Source organism: Manacus candei, unplaced genomic scaffold, assembly GCF_025592945.1.
Source record: "Manacus candei isolate 608988 ecotype Guabito, Panama unplaced genomic scaffold, ASM2559294v1 h1tg000060l, whole genome shotgun sequence".
Lineage (NCBI taxonomy): Eukaryota > Metazoa > Chordata > Aves > Passeriformes > Pipridae > Manacus > Manacus candei.
The window spans coordinates 13,163,487-13,187,772 of record NW_026138108.1 but is presented as its reverse complement, the minus strand read 5'-3'; the positions used below and the strand labels follow the sequence as shown (position 1 = coordinate 13,187,772).

At 48.7% G+C, this 24,286-nt stretch overlaps 1 protein-coding gene and 2 long non-coding RNA genes across 12 annotated transcripts in view; all 3 read right to left on the bottom strand.

Annotated features, from left to right (window-relative positions):
• Positions 1-4,577: 4,577 nt before the first annotated feature.
• LOC127478325 (uncharacterized) lies at positions 4,578-9,026 on the bottom strand. The gene is made up of 4 exons (XR_007907184.1): positions 8,828-9,026; positions 6,135-6,248; positions 5,572-5,749; positions 4,578-4,992 (listed from the first exon to the last, which is right to left on the bottom strand). It is a non-coding gene; the product is annotated as an uncharacterized LOC127478325 (long non-coding RNA).
• LOC127478326 (uncharacterized) lies at positions 6,278-8,703 on the bottom strand. Its single transcript, XR_007907185.1, has 3 exons — positions 8,315-8,703; positions 7,659-7,783; positions 6,278-7,335 (listed from the first exon to the last, which is right to left on the bottom strand). It is a non-coding gene; the product is annotated as an uncharacterized LOC127478326 (long non-coding RNA).
• Positions 9,027-9,891: 865 nt separating the features above from the next.
• CCDC180 (coiled-coil domain containing 180) overlaps positions 9,892-24,286 on the bottom strand; it is a 37,293-nt gene continuing 22,898 nt past the window's right edge. For 4 of the 10 annotated variants that reach the window (XM_051803802.1, XM_051803801.1, XM_051803800.1 and 1 more), the window contains 8 exons: positions 23,559-23,696; positions 22,424-22,535; positions 22,075-22,180; positions 20,405-20,543; positions 18,831-19,035; positions 16,368-16,464; positions 10,707-10,831; positions 9,949-10,182 (listed from right to left, as the gene is read on the bottom strand). In XM_051803802.1, the coding sequence (XP_051659762.1) occupies positions 18,904-19,035; positions 20,405-20,543; positions 22,075-22,180; positions 22,424-22,535; positions 23,559-23,696 (627 nt within the window). In that variant the 3' untranslated portion in view covers positions 9,949-10,182; positions 10,707-10,831; positions 16,368-16,464; positions 18,831-18,903. Of the gene's footprint in view, positions 10,183-10,706; positions 10,832-16,367; positions 16,465-18,350; positions 19,036-20,404; positions 21,162-21,804; positions 22,181-22,423; positions 22,536-23,558; positions 23,697-24,286 lie in introns of those variants that run through there. The other 6 variants (XM_051803799.1, XM_051803796.1, XM_051803798.1 and 3 more) reach the window with 6 other exon arrangements.

Sequence of the window (24,286 nt, the reverse complement as noted above, 5' to 3'; positions counted from 1 at the left end):
ACGGGGGGAGCAGGAGGTCGAAGGCTCCATCCCTCCTGCTACAACCTTCCACCACTACAGCCAACAGAGGAGCCTCTCCAGACCTGCCTCCCAAGGCATCCTGAACAAACCCAGCCCAACTCCACAGGACAAACTGCTCCCTGTCTGCCCAGTCCAGTCTAATCCCAGAGGCTCCCAGATCATGCAGAAGAACTACTCAGGAGATCAGAGACTCCAGTCCATCTCTTCCTAGCACAGGTTTGGCTGAGTTTGGCAAAGAGGGAAACTGAGGAATTCCCCAATGTTTTCCCAGTTTAACCCCTGTCACACCAGTCACCTTAACACTGCCAGTCCTTAATTCTCCCTCGATTGGGTTAAGGACTGAGGAAGTTGGACCTGTGTCTGACCAGGACATGTGCAAACCAAATGCTGGGGACTGGAACACACACCTGGCACTCCTGCAGCTCTTACCATTACATTCAAGAGAAAACAGCCAATTGGACCATCACTGCTCGTTTCTTAATCCCAATCCCACACTTCCTTTGCAGTTGGAGCACCACTTTTAGAACCCAATTACAGTCCATTGGAGAGCTCCATGTCTAGCATGGACAACTACACCTGGGATACTCTCAGCAATGCCTGAATCCATTGCAGGGACCTTGCTTTGAGCTCCCCAAGGCCGGGCACCCCGAGGATCTCCCCGAATAATCCTTTCGGTGCGCGCTGGAGTCCTCGGGGTGCCCCAACCCGGGGGGCACCAACAGCACTGTCCCTCCAGGGGGTCCAATTTGGTCCCAAAATGCAGGGGGATCTTGCCTGTGTCCCAGACTGGTCCAGGGATCTGAGGCCCTTCCCGAGAAAATCTCGGTGCCGGCGTGAAGGCCCAGAGATCCCTTGGAGCCACGGGAGAGCAGGCACAGAGTCCCTCCTGCAGGGCCAATTCTGCTGCCTGAACTCAGCTCTTCAAAGAAACTTCTAAGATGCAGCTGGTGAGGTTTAGAAGCCAGGCATTCCTTGCTTACAACACCCTGCCATGATCCCAGCCCACTAGGTGCCCTGGCAATCAGCTCCCAAAGGGCACAGAGAGCTATCTCCACTGCAGCTGATGGGACAGGTCAGCATTACATGACGGCTCATTTTCCTTCCCTGCATTCCTGTTCCACGTTCAGGACATTTTCCAGCACTTACTACCATACACACCTACCCTTAGAAGGTTTCCAAGGGACTTCACCGAGGGCCTTCGCAGCTCTGCTCTGTCTGGAGCCCTCAAAGTCCTCAGTGCCTGCCTTAGGAATTTCAAGACAACTCACCTGCTTACACAGGCACTTGGTGCTGCTTGGCAGCTGGCTCACTTCCCTTCTTCCTTCTTTCTTCACCTCCCTTGGTTGGTCCCTTTAAATCCCTTGGCTCAGTTCTGTGCAGTTTCCAGGTTACATCCCACTGCAAAAAGGATTAGCTCTTGTTACATCTCAACACTCACATATCATTCCCACTTTTTTCCTGACACTTGGCCATTAGGCCAGTGTCTCATTATTTAAAGCAGAGTTTGACTCCTCAGTGACAACAACAGCTACAGCCCTGAATCATAACACAGGCTGAAACACAAACACGGATGGGAACTCTGAAGGATCCACTTTGTTCTGCTCACCAACCAAAAGGAGCTTTCTGAACTCAAGAAGAAGAGACTCAACATCCTTTTTCTGCAACTTTGGCTGCTATAGATGTGACCCACAAGACCTGGAAAGGCCCTTCCCACTTCACCTGCAGGGCTGGCAGTGCCACCACTGGACACGGACGCAGTGGCTGGGCAGGAACGGAGGGGCTGGGGCGTCCAATCCATCGGCCCAGGCGGCACCAGGAGTTCCTGGACTTCCTGAGGGGAGAGCCTCAAGCCAACAAAGGATTATGGAGATCATTTTAAACTTTAATAGGTATATCTCCTGGAATATGGAGACTTGGACAAGGCCTACTGGTGCAACAAGGACACACTCGAGGCTATCTATTAAAAGCATCTACCAGCACTCAAAAGCTGTCACTATCCTTCTTTCAGGGGCAACTCAGGAAACTCTGTTGGCCAAGAGCCTCCAGGAGGATTTCCAGCTTTTGGGGCTCTCTTTTAACCATTTTTCCCATCACTCTAGCTGGGACTATCACCTGCCCTACACGGGGAACAGCCCACAAAGTTCACTTGCAGGGATGCCATTAACTCAAAGTCCCTTGTCAGGGGGGTCACTGCACACCTTGTCCTTTGTTTGCCCTCCCCAGCAAAGATGCTTCCAACAGTTCTGAGAGATCTGGCAGACCCAGAGCTCTCCTCAGGGAATGCTTTAGCTGCTTAAAGGCTTCCCTTGCACCATCTAGCCAAGGCAGCAAATGCTTACAGGCTGTTCTTAAAAGCTGGTATAGAAGTCTTACCACACATCCAGAGGGAGCAATCCAGAGTCCAGCCCGACCTACCATTCCCAGGAAGGCAGTTCATGGGCTGTCTGGGGCTCAGGGAAGAGTCAGGTGACTTCTTTTCTTCCTTCCTGCTTTCCAGATTTTCTCCTTCAAAAGCAACAGCCATCTTTTAAACCTAAGGTTGTCATTCAAGGTGGTTCTCTCAGGTCCTGCACTCATCAATCATCTTGGCCATTGCTTTTCTTGGCAGGTTCTTGCATTCACATCCTACAAGCAAACCAGGATGAGCCAATTTAGCTGTTACTGCAACCAATCCAAGCTGGAATTCTCATTTTAAAGGATACTGGTTTTGCCTTACCCATATAGATCCCACATCAGGGGTAATACCTACAGGTTCTGCCCTCTTCCACTCTCCTGGAACTCCACTGGCCCACACCACAGGAACCACTGCAGCTGCCACTTCAGTCAGGACCTTGCTGCTGACAGGAGTTATTCCCTGCACAAAAAGAGCTGCTGCTTTGACACATTTAGTTCCAGCAATTACAGTTTCAACATCCCCAGTTTTCCATTTCGTTTCTGCCTCAACTTTTCCACTCAATCTCTTCCTAGCACAGGTTTGGCTGAGTTTGGCCAATAGGGAAACTGAGGAATTCCCCAATGTTTCCCCAGTTTAACCCCCGTCACACCAGTCACCTTAACACTGCCAGTCCTTAATTCTCCTTCTCTTGTGTTAAGGACTGAGGAAGTTGGACCTGTGTCTGACCAGGACACGTGCAAACCAAATGCTGGGGACTGGAACACACACCTGGCACTCCTGCAGCTCTTACATTCCAGGGAAAACAGCCAATTGGACCATCACTGCTCGTTTCTTAATCCCAATCCCACACTTCCTTTGCAGTTGGAGCACCACTTTTAGAACCCAATTACAGTCCATTGGAGAGCTCCATGTCTAGCATGGACAGCTACACCTGGGATACTCTCAGCAATGCCTGAATCCATTGCAGGGACCTTGCTTTGAGCTCTCCAGGGCCGGGCACCCCGAGGATCTCCCCGAATAATCCTTTCGGTGCGCGCTGGAGTCCTTGGGGTGCCCCAACCCGGGGGGCACCAACAGCACTGTCCCTCCAGGGGGCCCAATTTGGTCCCAAAATGCAGGGGGATCTTGCCTGTGTCCCAGACTGGTCCGGAGATCTGAGGCCCTTCCCGAGAAAATCTCGGTGCCGGCGTGAAGGCCCAGAGATCCCTTGGAGCCACGGGAGAGCAGGCACAGAGTCCCTCCTGCAGGGCCAATTCTGCTGCCTGAACTCAGCTCTTCAAAGAAGCCTCTAAGACTCAGTTGGAGAGGTTTATAAGCCAGGTAACCTTTTATTCCTATGCTCTTGAATCATTCCAGCCCACCAGGTCTCCTGGCAATCAGCTCCCAAAGGGCACACAGAGCTATCTCCACTGCAGCTGATATGGCAGCATTACAGGAGGATACATTTTTGTTCTCTGCATTCCTGTTCCACATTCAGGGCATTATCCAACACTTACTACTGTACACACCTACCCTTAGAAGGTTTCCAAGGGGCTTCATCGAGGGCCTTTGCAGGTCTGCTGTGTCTGGAGCCCTCAAAGTCCTCAGTGCCTGCCTTAGGAACCTCAACACAACTCACCTTTTTACAGTGTAACTTAGTGCTGCTTGTCTGCTGCCTCACTTCCCTTCTTCCTTCTTTCTTCACCTCCCCTGGTTAGTCCTTTTAAATCCCTTGGCTCAGCTCTGTGCAGTTTCCAGGCTACATCCCACTGCAAAAAGGATTAGCTCTTGTTACATCTCAACACTCAGATATCATTCCCACTTTTTTCCTGACACTTGGCCATTAGACCAGTGTCTCGTTATTTAAAGCAGAGTTTGACTCCTCAGTGACAACAACAGCTACAGCCCTGAATCATAACACAGGCTGAGACACAAACATGGATGGGAACTCTGAAGGATCCACTTTGTTCTGCTCACCAACCAAAAGGAGCTTTCTGAACTCAAGAAGAAGAGACTCAACATCCTCTTTCTGCAACTTTGGCTACTACAGATGTGACCCACAAGACCTGGAAAGGCCCTTCCCACTTTACCTGCAGGGCTGGCAGTTTCAATATCCCCAGTTTTCCATTTCGTTTCTGCCTCAAGTTTTCTACTCAATCTCTTCCAAGCAGAGGTTTGGGTGAGATTGGCAAAGAGACAAACTGAGGAATTCCCCAATGTTTCCCCAGTTTAACCCCTGTCACACCAATCACCTTAACACTGCCAGTCCTTAATTCTCCTTCTCTTGTGTTAAGGACTGAGGAAGTTGGACCTGTGTCTGACCAGGACACGTGCAAACCAAATGCTGGGGACTGGAACACACACCTTGCACTCCTGCAGCTCTTACCATTACATTCAAGAGAAAACAGCCAATTGGACCATCACTGCTCATTTCTTCTGTGCCACTGCAACATCATTCCAGGGCTCTCACTGCCAACCTTATGCTTCTCCCAGCAGCTCCAGTGGCACCAAAACTTGTCCTGAAGGCACAAAGGCTCCTTTTGGGAGCACCACGTCCTATCTAGACTGTAGCACTGGAATTCCATGTCCTGGACAAGCTGGGAGAAGCAGGGAAGAAAACCAGGACCTTACAGGTGAATTGGGGGCACCTCTCCATCCAACAGCAGCTCCAAGAAAGGTACTGAGTCAACACCTCACCAAAAACACAAAAAACCAACTGCCAACACCTCAACAATCACTCCAGTTTTCAGTTGATAAAGCAACACTGAAGAAAAGCTTTTCAGACACTTGGGAAGAGTCCATCCCACTTTAACCAGTTTGTGGGACTCGTTCCCAGCCTCCTGAGGTTCATTTCCCACCTCACTCAGGGCTGCAGTACACCTGGTTCTACACACACACACAGGGAGCTGCTGCTCCTGGATTCCAGTCTCCTGGTTCTCCTTGCAACTCCTCCAGCTGTTTGCCCAGCTCTCCAGTGCCCATTCCTTTGCCCACTGCACTTGTTCACAGCCCCAGGGCTCCCAGGGCCACCCTGGGCTCTCCCCTGCCCTGACACTCAGGGCCCTTTCCCAGCCTGACTCCATCCAGCACTGACACAGTTGTTGCAGCTGCAATTCTCCTGCTCCTGCCCTCCCTCTGCCTGCAAAACACCCCTGCCAGCTCCTGCACCCTCTTACCTCCCAGGAAAACAGAGCTGCATCCTCCTGGATCCTCCAGCTGGATGCTGCTGGCTCTGGGCAGCTCCCACCCTTCAGCAGGGGATGCCAAAGGCAGCTCTGGGGACTGTCCCGAGGGCAGGGACACCCACTCTGGGTCACACCAACACTCAGCCATCTCAGCCCTGGGCTCTTCTGCCTGCAGGGCAACAAACAGCCAAGCAGGCACACTGGGACACTCCAAGGAAACAGGGACAACACACTCAGCAGCCTGGCACACCACAACCCCCAAACCTGCCCAGGCTCCAGCTGCTGCACACACCTGTGGCCACACAGGACCCAAACCCACCCCCAGCACAGACAACCCTGGGGAGGTCAAGCTGCTCATTCCCAACCACAACCAAACATCCACTGCCACTGTCTGCCAGCCCCTGCTCCCAGCAATCAATCATCTTGCCCATTTCCTTTTTTTACAGGTTCTTGCATTCACATTCTACTATCAAACCACCATCAGCAAATTTAGCTCTTACTAGAACCAATCCAGCTTGGCTTCCTAATTTTAAAGGATACTTGGTTTGCCTTACCAGGAGAGACTCTGGCTTAGGGGTAATTCTTACAGGTTCTGTCCTGGTCCATTTTCTTGGAATTCCACTGGCCCACACCACAGGAACAACTGCAGCTGCCACTGCAGGCAGGACCTTGCTGCTGACAGGAGTTTATTATCCCTCTGTAAACACCAAACTGCTTCAATACAAACAATCCAGTGGACACTACAACTCCTTGGCACTTTCAGTGGAACCAGTGCAAGTCAGTTGCTAAGTTACACAAGGTTTTCTTCTCAAGTTGTAACTCATTAAGATATCAAAACAACAACAACTGTGAAATAAGAGATCCCCCCAATGGTTCTGCTTTTAGGGAACCAAAAACCCAAACCCCCATCCCCAGTACTACAATAGCTCAGGCTCCCAGAAAGGCCCAGGGGCTGTGCTGGGGCTTTTGGCTGCCCTGGAGCACAGGGAGGAACACAAGGTCACCACCCCACAGCCACAGCTGAGAACCCAAAGAGCAGCCACACCAGCAGCTCCTGCCAGCCCTGCTGGGCTGGGCCTTGGGGAGAAGGGCACTGACCTTTCTTCCTGCCTAGGAGCAAAGAGCCTCCTTGCTGAGCACTTCTCCTGCCAAGGGCATCAGCTCAGAGAGGAAGTTCACCAAGGGCAACTTCTTGCACTGAGCAAGATTTCTCTTCCCTGGACAATCTCTTTCCAACTGAACTCAGAAGTACACACAGAAGTTCAGGTGTTACCTAAAATTTCTTACAAGAACCTCTGAGACTCAATTGATGAGTTTTAGAAGCCAGGCAACCTTTTATTCCTATGCTCTTGAATCATTCCAGCCCACCAGGTGTCCTGGCAATCAGCTCCCAAAGGGCACACACAGGTATCTCCACTGCAGCTGATATGGCAGCATTACAGGAGGATTCATGTTTGTTCTCTGCATTCCTGTTCCACACTCAGGGCATTATCCAACACTTACTACCATACACACCTACCCTTAGAAGGTTTCCAAGGGGCTTCACCGAGGGCCTTCACAGCTCTGCTCTGTCTGGAGCCCTCAAAGTCCTCAGTGCCTGCCTTAGGAATTTCAAGATAACTCACCTGTTTACAGTGTAACTTAGTGCTGCTTGTCTACTGCCTCACTTCCCTTCTTCCTTCTTTCTTCACCTCCCTTGGTTGGTCCCTTTAATTCCCTTGGCTCAGCTCTGTGCAGTTTCCAGGCTACATCCCACTGCAAAAAGGATTAGCTCTTGTTACATCTCAACACTCACATATCATTCCCACTTTTTTTCCTGACACTTGGCCATTAGGCCAGTGTCTCATGATTTAAAGCAGAGTTTGACTTCCTCAGTGACAACAACAGCTACAGCCCTGAATCATAACACAGGCTGAGACACAAACACGGATGGGAACTCTGAAGGATCCACTTTGTTCTGCTCACCAACCAAAAGGAGCTTTCTGAACTCAAGAAGAAGAGACTCAACATCCTTTTTCTGCAACTTTGGCTACTATAAATGTGACCCACAAGACCTGGAAAGGCCCTTCCCACTTCACCTGCAGGGCTGGCAGTGCCACCACTGGACACGGACGCAGTGGCTGGGCAGGAACGGAGGGGCTGGGGCGTCCAATCCATCGGCCCAGGCGGCACCAGGAGTTCCTGGACTTCCTGAGGGGAGAGCCTCAAGCCAACAAAGAACTATGGAGATCATTTTAAACTTCAATAGGTATATCTCCTGGAATATGGGGACTTGGACAAGGCCTACTGGTGCAACAAGGACACACTCAAGGCTATCTATTAAAAGCATCTACCAGCACTCAAAAGCTGTCACTATCCTTCTTTCAGGGGCAACTCAGGAAACTCTGTTGGCCAAGAGCCTCCAGGAGGATTTCCAGCTTTTGGGGCTCTCTTTTAACCATTTTTCCCATCACTCTAGCTGGGACTATCACCTGCCCTACACGGGGAACAGCCCACAAAGTTCACTTGCAGGGATGCCATTAACTCAAAGTCCCTTGTCAGGGGGGGGTCATTGCACACCTTGTCCTTTGTTTGCCCTCCCCAGCAAAGATGCTTCCAACAGTTCTGAGAGATCTGGCAGACCCAGAGCTCTCCTCAGGGAATGCTTTAGCTGCTTAAAGGCTGCCCTTGCACCATCTAGCCAAGGCAGCAAATGCTTACAGGCTGTTCTTAAAAGCTGGTATAGAAGTCTTACCACACATCCAGAGGGAGCAATCCAGAGTCCAGCCCGACCTACCATTCCCAGGAAGGCAGTTCATGGGCTGTCTGGGGCTCAGGGAGAAGTCAGGTGGCTTCTCTTCTTTCTTTCCCCTTTCCAGATTTTCTCCTTCAAAAGGCAAAGGTTTCTTGGTTTTCCTTGATCAAGGAGAGGCAGCAAAGGCCATCTTTTAAATCCAATACTGGAAACTCCTCGAGATTGTCATTCAAGGTGGTTCTCTCAGGTCCTGCACTCATCAATCATCTTGGCCATTGCTTTTCTTGGCAGGTTCTGGCATTCACATCCTACAGGCAAACCAGGATGAGCTAATTTAGCTGTTACTGCAACCAATCCAAGCTGGCATTCTGATTTTAAAGGATACTGGCTTTGCCTTACCCATATAGATCCCACATCAGGGGTAATACCTACAGGTTCTGCCCTCTTCCACTCTCCTGGAACTCCACTGGCCCACACCACAGGAACCACTGCAGCTGCCACTTCAGTCAGGACCTTGCTGCTGACAGGAGTTATTCCCTGCACAACAAGAGCTGCTGCTTTGACACATTTAGTTCCAGCAATTACAGTTTCAATATCCCCAGTTTTCCATTTCATTTCTGCCTCAACTTTTCCACTCAATCTCTTCCTAGCACAGGTTTGGCTGAGTTTGGCAAAGAGGGAAACTGAGGAATTCCCCAATGTTTTCCCAATTTAACCCGACACATCAGTAGCCTTAACACTGCCAGTCCTTAATTCTCCCTCAATTGGGTTAAGGACTGAGGAAGTTGGACCTGTGTCTGACCAGGACATGTGCAAACCAAATGCTGGGGACTGGAACACACACCTGGCACTCCTGCAGCTCTTACCATTACATTCAAGAGAAAACAGCCAATTGGACCATCACTGCTCATTTCTTAATCCCAATCCCACACTTCCTTTGCAGCTGGAGCACCACTTTTAGAACCCAATTACAGTCCATTAGAGAGCACCATGTCTAGCATGGACAGCTACACCTGGGATACTCTCAGCAATGCCTGAATCCATTGCAGGGACCTTGCTTTGAGCTCCCCAGGGCCGGGCACCCCGAGGATCTCCCCGAATAATCCTTTCGGTGCGCGCTGGTGTCCTCGGGGTGCCCCAACCCGGGGGGCACCAACAGCACTGTCCCTCCAGGGGGCCCAATTTGGTCCCAAAATGCAGGGGGATCTTGCCTGTGTCCCAGACTGGCCCGGGGATCTGAGGCCCTTCCCGAGAAAATCTCGGTGCCGGCGTGAAGGCCCAGAGATCCCTTGGAGCCATGGGAGAGCAGGCACAGAGTCCCTCCTGCAGGGCCAATTCTGCTGCCTGAATTCAGCTCTTCAAAGAAACTTCTTAGACTCAATTGGTGAGTTTTAGAAGCCAGGCATTCCTACACACTATGAGATATTTTAAAAGCTTACTGAGTGAAAAAACATAAAGCTTTTATCAGTGACATCTGATCTCAAACAGAGAGCTCCTTTCTCCTTTCAGTACAAAATTATTTTCATGGAATCATTTAATAGGAAGTGCCCAGGAGGCCCAGACTGTGCTTTCCAGAACAGAAAATAAACAGAGGGAAGGAGCTTTGTACGAGTGTAACATACTCCAGAACACACCTGACTTTAGTTTTACTCTTGATGTTCAAATATATCAGAAGACAAAAACTCCAGCAGGAGAGCTGGCACATTACCCACGGTACCCTGAAAGTCCACCTTAAGAGAGCTGGAGAAAAATGGCAGTTGTGCCAGTCCCTTTTGCCTGCAGATGGCTGGGGATCCTCTCCATCCACCTCATGCTCTCCCAACAGCAGAAAGGGTGACCTCGGGGACATGGTGGCACTCGACATCCTGCTGAGAGAGCAAGGAAACCTTTAGCAGAAAGGGGAGTTGGAATCTAAAACTTCCTTTCCTGGGAGCTTTGGGAAGCCTGCAACCAAGAGGGGCAAAATTTGCAGCTCCTTTGGGGCAGGTGTCAACAGAGGCCAACAGAGCTTTCACCTTTTTCAGACAACTGTGCCCCTTTTGGCTCCCTGGCAGCTCCAATGGCACCAGAACCCCCTTCCAGCACACCCACAGCTGTCACACACAGGCACCCACACACCTTTGCTCCAGCCCACACGGGGCCAACATTTCCTCACCCTGCACATCCCAAGGGGAGTAGTTTTGCTAGAGAGCACAGCAACCCCCCTGTCCTCACAAACTGCCTCCCTGCAAAGAAAGGAATCATTTCTCCTGGACACTTCGCCCACAGTCAAGGGCTTTTCAAATGTGCTCAGGGTCCCTCCCAGCTTCTGCCTGTCCTTGCATTTCAAGGCATGGGCATGTTTCAGCAGCAGAACCCAGCTCCTCACGGGCAGTAGAAGCCCTGCTCTTACCTGGACAGACTGCCGGGCTCGGCACAGCTGTGGCTCATGGAGCAGCTTCCCAAGGCCCTTCTCTCTCCCGGCAGGAAGCACAACTCGCCTCCACTCCCCAGCACCAGGGGAAACCACGAGCCAGGCTGCAAATTGACACAGAACGAGCAAAAAGCATTAATGCAGCACCAAAAAAAACCAAGCTGAAGCAGTCTTTGCCTCCCTGCACAGGGAAAGGGGTTGGAATTCCAAAGCAAAACTTGAGACACCCAGAGAGCACCAGCCCCGCAGTCCTGCCACGGCTCCCCCAGGGTCACCCGGCAGGGAAGGGCTTTACCCGGCCCCCGCTGCCCAGCACAACGCGCCCCTAAACGCCCCCGGCTCCCCCGGTGCACAAACCCAGCGGCCAACGCGCTCTCCCCTCCGCAGCCCTCACACACAACCGACCGCACCCGCCCCGCCGGCCCTTTATACCGCGGGCCGGCAGCGCTGCCCAATCAGCACTCGAGCGCCGCCGCCCAATCCCAGCCCGCCTGTCCCCGCGGCCCCGCCCCGCCCGCTCCGCTTCGGGAGATCGGGAACTGGGGCCGGGAACCTGCTGCTGGGGGAGACACCCTGCACATGGAATTGCACACGGGCACCTGAACCCCAGGCGATTTTCTTGCCTTGGCAAGGCCCTGCGTTGCTCCCAGTCGCAGGAAATCTCTGTTTCCCTGCCCATCCCCGGAGACGGGTGGCCCCTAAAATCCCCGGCAATCAGGAAGCACAGGCTGCAGGAGCTGGCGGGACCCAGTGGCCGTGTGTGCTGTGTGACACCGTGTCCTGCAGCCCCACGGACCTGCACAGCAGGGACGGGTCCTGGCAGCGTTTCAGTGCCGAGGCCAAAGCTGGGGCTCAGGGACAGCTGGGGCACATGGCAGCTCTGGGAATCTCTGCCATGGATGTCTGGGCATTCCAGGACTGCCTGCTGGGCAAAGGAGCTTCTCTGCAGACTGTGGAACCAACAGGTCTCATGGACTGTAGGAAGCCAGAAGTGCTGCAGGACTGTAGAGGAATCTGGGTCAGAAGAGACAGTTGAAGGTCTCGAAGTCTGACCTCCTGCTCAGGCCACAGTCACCAATGGGATCGCACCGGGCTGCTCAGGGAGGGATCCAGTCATGTTTGGAAACATTCCACGGATGGGGATACAACAGCCTCCCCAGGCAACCCATTCCATGAGCGACTGTCCTGACAAAATACCTTCCCCTCCTCTGCGGTTGGAAGCAACAGCTGGGCTGGCAGGAGCAGAACCTCCCTGCTGGGCCATTCCCCAGCAGCCCAAACGCCCTGTACAGGGCTCGGTGCAGAGGCCTGGGCGGCTCGTTCCTCCAGCTGGGCATTTTAGGAGCTGCCCTTGCCCCGTCACTGCCAAGTCCCTCTGGCAGTGGTGCAGCTCCTCAGCTGGAGTGCCTCTGAGGGACCCCCGGCCACGTTTCCCAGCAGCTGAAGGAAGGGAGGCTCACCCCCCAAGCTGGGCTGCCTTTCTCTCGCTGCCTTTTCCCCACCTTTACACTGCAGGGACAAGAGCTGCACTTTCCCAGGGAACGGGGCAGTGCCAGGGGAGAGCAGCAGGCAGGAACCCCCTTCTTTTCTGCAGGCCAATGACTAACTGTGTGTGAAGGGACAGCGACTCTGGTACCAACTCCACCTCCCACTTCTTGTCACAGATCGATCTGAGGCACTTGTCAGGTCAATACCTGCCCTTTTCAGGAGCACCAGGCTTGTGTTCAGTGTCCTCATTGTAGCCCACGAATCCCTCTAGGTGTTAAATCAGCCTCTCTCTCCTGATTCTTCTAATGAAGAATTAGCGTTTAATGAGAGATACAAATTATCCTGAGAGTGTCTATGTTGCAAGCTCAGTTTGGCAGTGTTGCTATCCTGGAAAGTGTGGAACAGGGACTGTCATTTCTCCTTATGCTGCTCTTAAACACCATCCCTACATTGACAGGAGAACTCTGGAGGGAGAGACAGAGAGTTTAAAACACAAAACCTTGGCATCGCAATTGTTATTTCTAAGGATGTGTTTCTATCTGATCCAGTTGTTGGGGTGATTACTCTGGAGAGTGTTTTGTACCTCAGGCAGTAAGTCTGATGGATCAGCCTCCTCGTGAGCAGGAACCAGCACGTTCCCCAAAGGAATGTTCTGCAGACTCTGTCAAACACAGCACGGAGGTGAGCAGGAGTGGTGCTTGTGCACAGCTGAAGCGAAGCACACTTGGATTCGAACTGCTCTGGGAGATCTTTGTTGAGATGGGTATTTCTGCCCAGCTTCTTGTGACATGTTGAATTTCGAGATGAGCTGATAAAGGCAGTGACACTGTTCTGTCATCACTGAGCTTTTGAGGGTTTCAAACCCCTTACTCTTAAGTCCAGGGGCTCGTTCCCGGGGGTCCGTGCTCGGGGGTTTGTTCCCGGGGCTCGTTCCCGGTCCCGCCCGTGCCCGCTGCAGGTCCCGGCCAGTGCCGCCTCTCGCCCGGCAGGCGAGTGGGGAGTGGGGGCCCCGCGGCGGGAGGAGCGAGGTGGGATTGGGGTTGGGATCGGGACCGCTGCGGCCATAGCGGGGCTGGGACCCCCCCAGGGAACGGGACACGGTCCCGCTCGGGCCGGGGGAGCCGGGGCTGTGCCGCGGCACGGGAGAGCGGTGATCCCCGGTGGGCACGGCCGGGACTGCAGCCCCGGGGCGCGACCCAAAAGCGGGGGATGGACCCCAAACCACGGCTGGGATGAGATAGTGTGTCGTGGGTGGCCATAACCACTTGTCCCTGCCGCAGTACTCGGCCCTGTCGGTCAAGTCCTGCAGTGCGGACTCGCCGTTCCCGGTAGCTGGAGAGGGCTCCCATCCCCGGGCAGCCCCAACGCCCCTAAATCCCGCAGCTCCTGCTCCCGATGCCGGTGTGCCGGCTCTCCTCATCCCGCCCCTGCCGCAGGTATCTGTACGAGTACGCCAGCAGCTACAGCCAGGCGCCCCTGCCTGTGCTCCTGGGCTCCACCAGGACCTTCCTCTCCATGGTCTCCACCTGCTGCATCTCCCCTGCACCCACCGCCTGCTTCCTGAAGGAGGTGAGCCCCCTGGCACCAGTGGGCTCATCTCCATGCTGCTCCTCGGCAATCCGGTGAACCAATGACGCCTGCTTCCAAATTTCCAGCCACTCCCCCATCCCACCACAGTGATCCTCAGATCTCAATTCAATCAGACAAGACTCGACACATGAGGAGCGAAAATGGACATGAACTCTCCCAGAAATGCATAAAGTTACTTTATTTTCAGTAGACATTTAATTTTGAAAAATATAAATGCTAAAATATCTCATCATCTTCATCTTTTGATTATTCCATAAAAGTCACAATAGAAAGCTTCATAAAACTGTAAAATACTATAATGTTATAAGGAATTTCATGGTTTATATTACTGGAAAAAAAAAAATCACTTCAATAATATTTGAAATGTTTTCTGCTTTTTTCCTTTTTGTTCCACCCTCCTGATCTACTTCATTTCATCCCAAGTTTTCATTCTCTCCTCCAAAGCAAATACAGACTTAGGAGAATTAAAAACAATAATAAAAGTAGCTGAAAGTGCTGTTGATTCAAAATAAAAATACAAACACAAAGGTGTATCAGCAGGCCAGAGGCTGGTGGCCACCGTGTTCCCGGAGCTGGGACAAAGCTGGCTGTGGCTGGTGGCCGTCAGGGGTCCCACCGGGAGCTGGGACCTTGGATTTGTGAGGGGAAGGTCGTTGTTGACGGCCGACTCTGATCTCAGAGGGCTTTGGGTCAGCCTCCACACCTGTTCCCTGAAGCGCCTACCCAGGCTTTTCCTACGAAATACCCAATTTGGATTGAGCTGCTCCTCTTCAGGCCTTTTCCCGTGTCTCTCCAGCCTTTTCAGAGCAGGTTTCAGCTGCATTCCTGTGACATACAACACAGCTTTCATGGAAATGGAAGCGAAGACCCCTTGAGAGTGAGCGGGGGATGTACGGAGGTGACGGCTCCTTTGTGGGAGCAGATGCTAAAATTTGGCATTTAAGGTCTCAGCACCATCAGAAAATCCTCTCGACTTCACCAACAGGAACTTTGGTTTCACAAGGACCAAGCAGCAGCACATGCCCTTCCTCTGCAGTGGGGTTGTCTCCATCAGGGAATTCACCTGGACAGCTCGGGGATTCTTTCTTCTTATTTTAATTTTTGGACGAAGCTTTTAGTGTGTTCCCTCATGTCCTGGTGAAACCCAGTTTCCCAAAGGCTTGTTTAGATGCACACACCAGTATAAACACACTACAGAGAGAAAATCCTCCCCTGAGGTGATTGCTCACTTGGTTCCACCCCAAAATCCTGGGATGCCCGTGCCTGGCCTGCTCGGTCCTGCTGCATTGCCAGGTCTGGGGATGAGAAGCTGAGTAGCCAAGATTTCGGGTAAATTCCACAGATGATGGTGTGGGATGCAGGAGGATGCGGATCACATCCCGTCTCCTTCACAGCAAAGATTACTCATAAAAAATAAACCCCATAAAACCAACATAACCCTAAAACAGCCAGATGCTTCGGAGCAGAAGGTGTTAATGGAACCGATCCAGCCCTGTGCCACGTCCTGGAGATTGTGGTGTGGTGGGTTTGTTTTTCTGTAAAAATCACATTATATATGGTACAATACATTTTTTACAGAAAGCCTGGCATCTAGAAATAAGAGGTAGAACTTTTAGATACTTCTGTATCTAAAACCCACAGAGCAATGCTCCGTGTTGCCCAAGGCCTCTCTATGCCACCAAAAGGAAAGGGACTTGGGTCCCAGCTCTTAAACCCTAAGGATAATTTAAGGATTTATCATCTAGGGCTTTAGGTCCTACTCCCAGGAATTACCAGTCTGGCAGCAGCACTAATTTATTACTCTGATTTGTATTTCTCCCCTCCCAACTCCCAACAAAACAGTATATGACACCCTTAGGATATTAAAAAGTCAGCCCAAAGGCAAAAAAGCCAAGGTCAGCTGTGATTCCTCACTTAAAAGAGGAAAATGTAAAGTGGGAATGACTGAAAATAAAGATTACAATCAGCATTGATGAATATTAACATGAGAAATTAAAACCAAGAGAAGAGCACAAAAGCAAATCATCTAAGAAGGGAAATAAGTTAATGATCAACTGATCCCTGCCTGGGCAGCTTAATGACACAAATAATTAATTACTCTGTTAAGTGCTGATTTTTTTTGCAACTGCTTGGCACCTAAGGAAACAAACAGTGACAGGACAGCGCTGCAAATCCAGAACACCAGACTCAGAGGAAAAAAATAAATCCCACCATCAGTAGGTTAACACCAAGGGGGAGAGGAGAGGAGAGGAGAGAGTGGGTGGCCAGGAGACCTGTCAGGAGCTGGAGAAAAGCACTTAAGCTGGAGGCACCAGAAGGAATAACATTGATTTTGTAACCAGCAAAGAAAAAAAAAACAAACAAAAAGCTCACAAAAGCAAAATCTGTCGTAAAGCAGAGGCCTGGAAATTAAAAAAGAGAGAAAAAAAAACAGAACAAGAAAAAGTACTTCTCAAGTAAAAGGAAAGATTAAAAAATAAAAAAATCACTCTAAATATATAGATATATATTTGTAGTGCAAGTCAGAGTCAAGCAGGCATGCGAGAGGTTAGTTCTACTCACTGTCGGCAGGTTTACTATCACTTAGGAAAGGTTCCTGCTCCATGTTGTCCATTGGTATTTTAATACTTGGGACTTTTTCTGAGTAGGGGCAGTCAGACTGTGAAAGAAACGTGTAAAAGCTCTTAGAACATTCCCACTGCTCTCTCTCTTATCGTCTCCCACCCATTAAAATTATCCTTCACAGAGTTTCTGTAGGAACGGGGAAAAGAAAAGAAGGAAAAAGAGAAAAGCATTGTCCAGCTTAGTTTTAGTTGCCTGGTGGATTCCACTGGTTCCCCACTGCACCCCACTTCCCCTTGTTCTTCACACTCCAAAAGTAAAACAGACTGAAAGGATAATCTTGTGGAATTGTAAATTAACACAGATCTTCCCCTTTCCCACCCCACCAGCTTTTAAGACACCATCCCATTCTGCTTGGAGTCGGCTGCAGGAAATACAGACAGAAAACGAATCTGTAGGCAGACATAGCAGGGCATTGGCTGCTGGGAAAGCTCATCCAAACCCTTTATCCTACTGGCATTTCTGTAAAACCCCTTAGTTGTTCCCAGTTGCTCTATGAGGGCAGAGGTTCCGTATGCTGGGCTGGTTCAGCAACTCCTCTTTAATTGGGGTAAAGCCCAGCCTCAGTTACACCTCTAGTTCATCAATTCCAGGACCCTTGGAGGGATTCAGGATCCCTTGCCTGGCAGGACAAACAGCAACCAGGTCAGGAAGAGGCAAAGGGAAAAGCTGGAGTACCAGCAGGGCTTACACCCCACTACCTTCTGTCACCCACCTGCTTATGCTTAGCAGACGGGACTTGGAATTATTCTGCTTTTTTAAAAATAAAACTTCTCATAGCCAAGGAAAGGCTGATATTGCCTAACTTGGCAAAGGCAGGAAGGTGGGATTTGCAAGAAACATTGGGACAGCAGCCCTGTGCCCCAGGACAGAAAGCCTGTGAGCTTTGGCTTTCAGGTGCAGTGTGCGGCACAGCCTGGGCACTCCGTGGGCAGCCAGGGCTTTCTGTGCTGGCACCTTTTTCCCTGGGAGGAATCTTTGTCCATATGGAATTTTTATAGTCGGACTGGATATTACAGTGCAGGGCTTTAAGACAGAGCAGTCCTTTTGCTTCAGGTTCTTCTGCAGCCCCGTGAACCGTCTTGGTAGTGGCGAAGCCTTGATGGAGCTGTACAGGACCCGGCTCCCGAGGCATCTCCCAGCCCTCAGGAATCCTGACAGCAACACACAGGCAGGCCACAGATGTTGCTTCCTGGCTGGCACAGGGCTTGTGGCCACCTCTTAGGACCAGGTTAGTTCGGGTCAATCACTCAAGGCAAAAATACCCTCTCCCATTAAACATCCCTCCCCTTACAGTGATGCAGGGGAAAGAAAAATTCCGTGCCTGGTTTTTTAGAATAAGTAAACCTATGAGAGTAGGCAAGGGAAAGGACTGGTATGCAAGGCAAAGCAAGGCAGCAGCAGGTAAAGCACAGCACAGTAAGGGAGGGACAGTTAAGGCAAGGGCAAGCAAGGGCAAGGCAAGAGGAGGGAGGGGGGCAAGGGAAGGCAAGAAAAGGGAGGGGCGAGGCAAGAGAGGGCCAAGGCAAGGTAAGGGAGGGGCAATACAAGAATGGAGAGGGGCAAGGCGAGCTAGGGAGGGGCAGGCAAGGCATGGCAATGAAAGGAAGGGGCAGGTAACAGTATACAACACAAAGGAGAAGTAGGAGAGGCAAGGAAAGGCATAAGAGGGGTAGGCAAGGCAAGGCAAAGGTAGGCAAAGCAAGACAAGGCAAGGGAGGCATAACAAAACAAGGCAAAGAGAGGGGCAAAGGAAGGGCAAGGGAGAGGCAAGGCAAGGCAGGGGCAAAGCAAGGTAAGGCAGGGGCAAAGCAAGGTAAGGCAGGGGCAAAGCAAGGTAAGGCAGGGGCAAAGCAAGGTAAGGCAATGAAAGAAGGGGAAGGCAAGGGTCAGCAACACATGGGAGAAGCAGAAGAGGCAAGGAAAGCCATGGGAGGGGCAGGCATGGCAAGGCAAGGCTTGTTGAACCAAGACAGCATAAGATGTATTTCTTTTTCAGGCTGGCTGTCTCCAGTCAGAGATCTCCATGCAGAGCTGCTCGGACACAGAGGCCTTGATACAAGGGTGCATAGTTATGGATAGTTTTCCTCCATGTCTTGGAGAGTTTTCAGACCAAACCAGCTGAAGGCAGCAAAGTTGCAACAAAACAAACTCAGCTAATAAATATGCATTAAGAGCCTTTGCACAAAGGGTTTGTGTGCACAAATACTCATAAGTGAATAGTAACAGATGATACTGTAGCCAAATCAAGAGATTATGTAAATTGTAAAGATGAGTTTATGAATTGTCTTAAAAATACATATGAGGAAACAAGAGTGGTAACACAATGCAAAAAGGCAAAAATTAGCTTCTTTCAATGCAGCAGATTAGTGAGATAAAAGAAAAAAACTCTATTGGACTAACTCTGTAACATTGCTGACATTAGCACAAACTTGTCAATTTACACCAACAAAGATTCAGCAAGAATTGACTGATCTCAGAGGTAGAGTTGCTTTATCTTTTGGATGGATTGTTCCCACCAATCTTGCCAACGCTGAATTGCCAGCAGCCGAGCTGCGCTTTCTTCCTGGATCTGGGCGAACAGCTGCTCAAGCTTACATTTGTATTTCTGTATAAAAAACAATTAAGGACACAATTGGTGGGGATGAAATATAATTTTACTTTGCCTAAATCCAGGTCCTGATCCATTGTGCCAGAAGACTGCATAGAGGCCACTTATTTTCTACCTTTGACAACAGAACTACGTGAATAATTAATTGTTCACCGTGTCCCTTCTGTGTTCCTTTTAAAGACATCTGGAACTAAGTAATCAGCAATATTTAACTTTTGCTAAAATGCAAGATCTTCATCTCACTTCCATTATCTCCTAAGATTAGAGAGTTGCCTACCCTCGAGACCCAAGCATGCATCTGCAACATGGGATGCACTCAGGCTCTTGCCAAAACTTCTTAACTCACAAGCATGACCTGAACTACTATCAAGCTGCTAAAAAAGCTATTTCATCTAAACAGAAACTGGTAGTCTGCTATGAAAACCTCAAAGGCCCTGTATTAAGGAGTCCATGCTTCAAAACATAAAATACTGTGTTTTTAATGCAACACACATGCAGGAAAATATTTTTGTGGCATGTATCCAACTGTTTGTATCCAACCAAAAAGGTTCCCTTCAAAGCTGTGCTGTAACCAGCTGCTTGGGCACCAGGACCAGATACATAAAACACTCATGCAAATTGATATTTTTGATGACATCTGCCATTGTTGACAGTGTATTTTACATTCCCCTATTAAATACATATATTCTTTAAAAGTTAATTCAGTTCACCTGTCCACATCAGACACATAAATACTGATCATTTCTTTCCAAATGATTTAACATAAGAATATTCCTCTAACTGCCAAACACTGCTGTTCTGCAAGTGATTGTCAGTGCCAGTCAGAGGGTCAGAGCTGTCTGCAGCATGTTCATTCTTCTAGCAGCCTCAGTGAAGAAAGAGTGATCATTTTTACGGTGAAAACAGTGATCTGTGATATTTCTGGATATAAGATAGGTATGAGGTATTTTACAGCCCTTTACCTGTTATTGAAAACTCAGCCTTTGTGATCTAACTCTAAACTGTAGGCTTTAGAAAGAAAGGTGAGTGAAAGCAGCACTGGAGCAGCATTGGGGCAGAAGCTGCTTTTGGAACTGTGGTGCTGCTGAATGCAGTGCCCTGTTTCTGACACCATCCGTGCTTCTCTGCTGAAACAATTCCCCTTTGTCATGCCTCCAAATGAGAGGGTTCCCTGAGAAACCAACCCTGTCTGCTTCTGACAATATCACGAAGAAACGGGCACAAGAGAGGACTTCTACACATGGATAATAGGGCTTTAAAATCTGAAAACACTGTGTATGTTAAAACTTACACATAGATACGATTCTGTGGTTTTCTGCTTAAAAAACCTATCCCTCAAGAGCAGCAGCCCCACTCACAGACCCACCTGGTATGCAGCTTGTCTCGCATCCATCACTGCTAGATGGCCCAGTGTAGTCTGAGCTGTTGAAACTGTTGCAGTTCCTCTGCAAAGAACATAGGCTGGAGCTTCAGGAAGAGTAGTCTCAGGTATTCCTGGCCAAGTCCTTTAAAAAACCAAACCAACCAACCAAAAAACACACCAGAGAGAAACTTAGAAAAGAGACTCTATCATACTAATTAACGTTACTTGTATGAAAGTGCAAAAGACCAATTTTTATTTTTTTTTAATCTCCACAAAAGGCTTACCCTACAAACTTCTTTGTTAAGTACAACCACCTTTTCTTTTAAAACTTCAGGATCTCTGCACAGTATTGAATTCTTATCTTCTGAATGACAATACACAGATCTGAAAGTGCTGAATTGATAGCTAGTGGCTAGCAAATGGCATAGTAATAGCCATGACATTCTATTGTTTTACACTACAATATGTAATTCACTTTTATTTGGATCCATTGTAATTCTTTCTTTAAAATCACCACCCACCCAAACTGCCCCATAACTAGTTCAATGACATCACTAAGAATGAGCATAGTGCAAGCGTAGAAAACCCTTCCAGAAGATTTTACTAGAAGGACATTAGGGTTTTTCGCTTAAGAAAGCTTTCCTGCCTGGAAAGAGGCATCTTTCCCAGAGACAGTTTTGGAATGTTTCTCTTCCTGCATTCCGGAGAAGCTCTCCCTGGTATGAGAAAAGATAAGTTGTCACAGACACGTTTGAGTGTCCTAGTTAGGACAGCTGAGATCAATTCATCATGGTGGGTGTAACCCAAAACTGTATTCTATAGCCTTCCATGTCATTTCCCAGAAACTAGACTATTGTTGTCAATAGACTATTCGCACCTTCTGCCCATAGAGCCTGACTCCTCAGGCTATAAACTAGGTGTTAAGAGGCCTGTGAGATAGGAGGATGTTTCTGTCCTCACACCCTTTGTGGAACTCCCCGCCCTGAGGGGAGCACTGAACATTCCTGCCTGAACTGGAGGATATATAATCTTGGAGTTTTGGAACATTTTTCAACCCACTCGTGGGATCCAGAGGACGGCTGCATCTCATCGCCCTCAACCAGACTTAGACCACCACTGGACTGCGATCACCAGTTTGGCCAGACTGCAGCAGCTCTCCCACCAGCAGGTTCTTCCCCTCTCCCTTTACTTTGGACTCAAACAGGGCCCAAGGAACACCATTTTGTTCAGGCCCCAGGGCACTGGGTTATACATTTGGGTTTTTGTGGGTTGAGACCAATTGTTGGTTTGTATTATTGTACTTACTGTATCATTTTAATAAATTGTTATTCTGACTTATAATCTCTCCTTTGAGTTGGGTTCATTCCCCCTGCTGGTTAACTTTTAAACCAGCACAGAGGGACAATAGAAGCCCTGAGAAGAACAGGAGGCATGTCTTTTCCCAGGCCCGGTGCAGTTTTGTGCTGATATGTTGTGTTCTCAACTTTTGAAAATAAATTCTCCTAAATCCTTCCACTGCCTGATATCTTTGGAGTACCTGTATGTATTTGACCCTTACAATAAGTATTCAGCAGCTTCATCAAGTGCAGCAAAAAAACTATGAGGACAGTGCCTGGTACCAATTTAGAGAAGAGAAATTAGACAGAACAGTGTTCAGTATCTTCAAACATTACCCCCTCCCTCGTTTGATTAACTGTTGAACTTTAGAGGTTTCTAGAGGAAGCCCAGTTTGTTTCTGATGGATTAAAGTCGACATCTTCTCTCTAGGTCTTTCAGTGTCTGGAAGATAATAGAAGATCTACTCAGCAAAAGCAAAACAGTGGCAGAAACATGATTGTTTTGGAGTAACTACAGGCAGCTTGATGCTCTACGCTTTCAAGAAATAGCTTTGTGGGCTTCATTATGCAAATCTTTGCATTTAAAATATTACAGCATATAAAAGCCTCTGCTTCCTAGGGGCAGTCTGCTGCAGTCTTTGAAAAGGAAGAGAAGGCCTGAACAAGCAATGTCTTCTTTACTTACCTGCTACTTGTATGTCATCAACAGTGATGGTTTCATCTAATTCCAAGAGCAGCTTTTCGGTGAGGGCAGCCAGTGCAGAAAAAAAGCTCTGAGCACACTCAGCAGCACAGTCCTGTTGGGATATTGGAGACAAGTGAGAGAAATTCTTTTGATAATTTGATCTCCTTTTAATTTGGCTCCAAAAGAACTACACAAGTATCCAACCTTGACATTCTGCAGCAGGTGCAGATAACAGACATAAAGCTCAAAGTTGCACATAAAAGGGTCTCAAAGCATCTCTCTGCAGTATTCTTAACACTGCCTGATCATTTAAAGTTCACAAAACTGTTGAGTTCTGTGCACAGGTACCCATCAGATATATATTTGTGTTAAACCTGAGAAAAACAGCTGTCTGTAAATGCATCCTTCTTCCCAAAGCAAAGACCATTTTGGAATTCGGGTACTTTGGGTGGAAGTGTTTTGGCCAGGTGTTATTCTAAAAGAGGGTATTTGTGTTTCTGTGTCTATAGGCAGAGTTAAGAGTAGAAGGAGCTGTTACTTTGGAATTAAAAATATATAAACTCTGCAGACAGTATAGAATTTGGAGTAAGTGGCCTGAGAGAAGAAAATAAAGAGCTTTAGTGCTGGGCAACCAACCTTCAATAAACCCCTGGGGTGGAGGGGGAAAAGTGTTTTGATTCCTGAATCTCTCCTGTAAATTCTGCTTATTCCAGTACTTAATCTTGTGTGGAAAAGTGTCAATTATTTGCACTAATGAAATGCACAGAGAAGAAAGAAACCCTTTCAGGCATCTGTTGTCTGCAAAGAAGAGAACTAACCAGAGGATGTCACCCCTGCAGCCAACACTCCTATCTACCATTAAGCTCACAGCCAGCATGCTCTGTGAATGATACACAGGATCAGTTAGTTCCACAATAAATCTATACATGTCTATGTGTGCATGTGTATTTATGTCAATATTGAGCTAATGCTGATAATACAGAACTTAAAAGTTGAACGATATATGACCAGGATTGCCTAAAACTGAAAACATTTTCAAGTTTCCCTTAGACGGAGAGGAAAAATGTACCCAAAATGCACTCTCCTTTCCCAATGTAACATTTAAATCCACAGTAAGCAAGGGCTTTACAATTACCTGCAGCATCTTTGTGTTGAGGTGAACACCCTCAGTTTGATCTTTTTGCCTTTTTATTTCCTCTTGGCACAAAGCCTCCAGCTGAAGGGAGTTGTTTGGGTGTCCCAGGGAGTAATGTAATTTTCTCCGGTGCACAGTCTTTGAGGAAATACACGAGAAAGAAATGCCTTCAGTAAATAATGTACTTTTAGTCATAACAAGGAAGAAGTAAAACCAAAACATTTTATATAAAAGTATTCAGAAAGACAAAGAAAACAGAGCTACTCCATGGCTGTCTGGAGATAAACCTCGCAGTGCAGTATGCACTAAATTGCCTCTCTGCTGGAGGACAGGGCCTGTGGTCTCACTTCAGGGTTTGTTTTCAGTAAATAATCATCTCTCCTACCAAGTGGTAAAGAAGATACTTTTTTATAACTCTATATTTGTATTTTTTTCCTGACTTTAACATAATACTAAGAGCAACAAAACCTGAAGTTACTGTAGCCTTTTCTGCATGATCTCCATTATGATTCTGTTCTGAGTTCTGACATTACTGGAAAAAAAATATGCCTCTTTTATGAATAATAGTAAATAATAGTATTTCATTACCCATATATCATAGTTCCTACAAAGGAGTGCAGCCATGCAGTAGGAGCTGTATGGCCCTACCACAAGGTCACAGCCCTTGCAGAGTTGACAGTCCAAGTGTAAGGTTACAGGCAGAGTTGACAAGACAAGAAAAGGGCAGA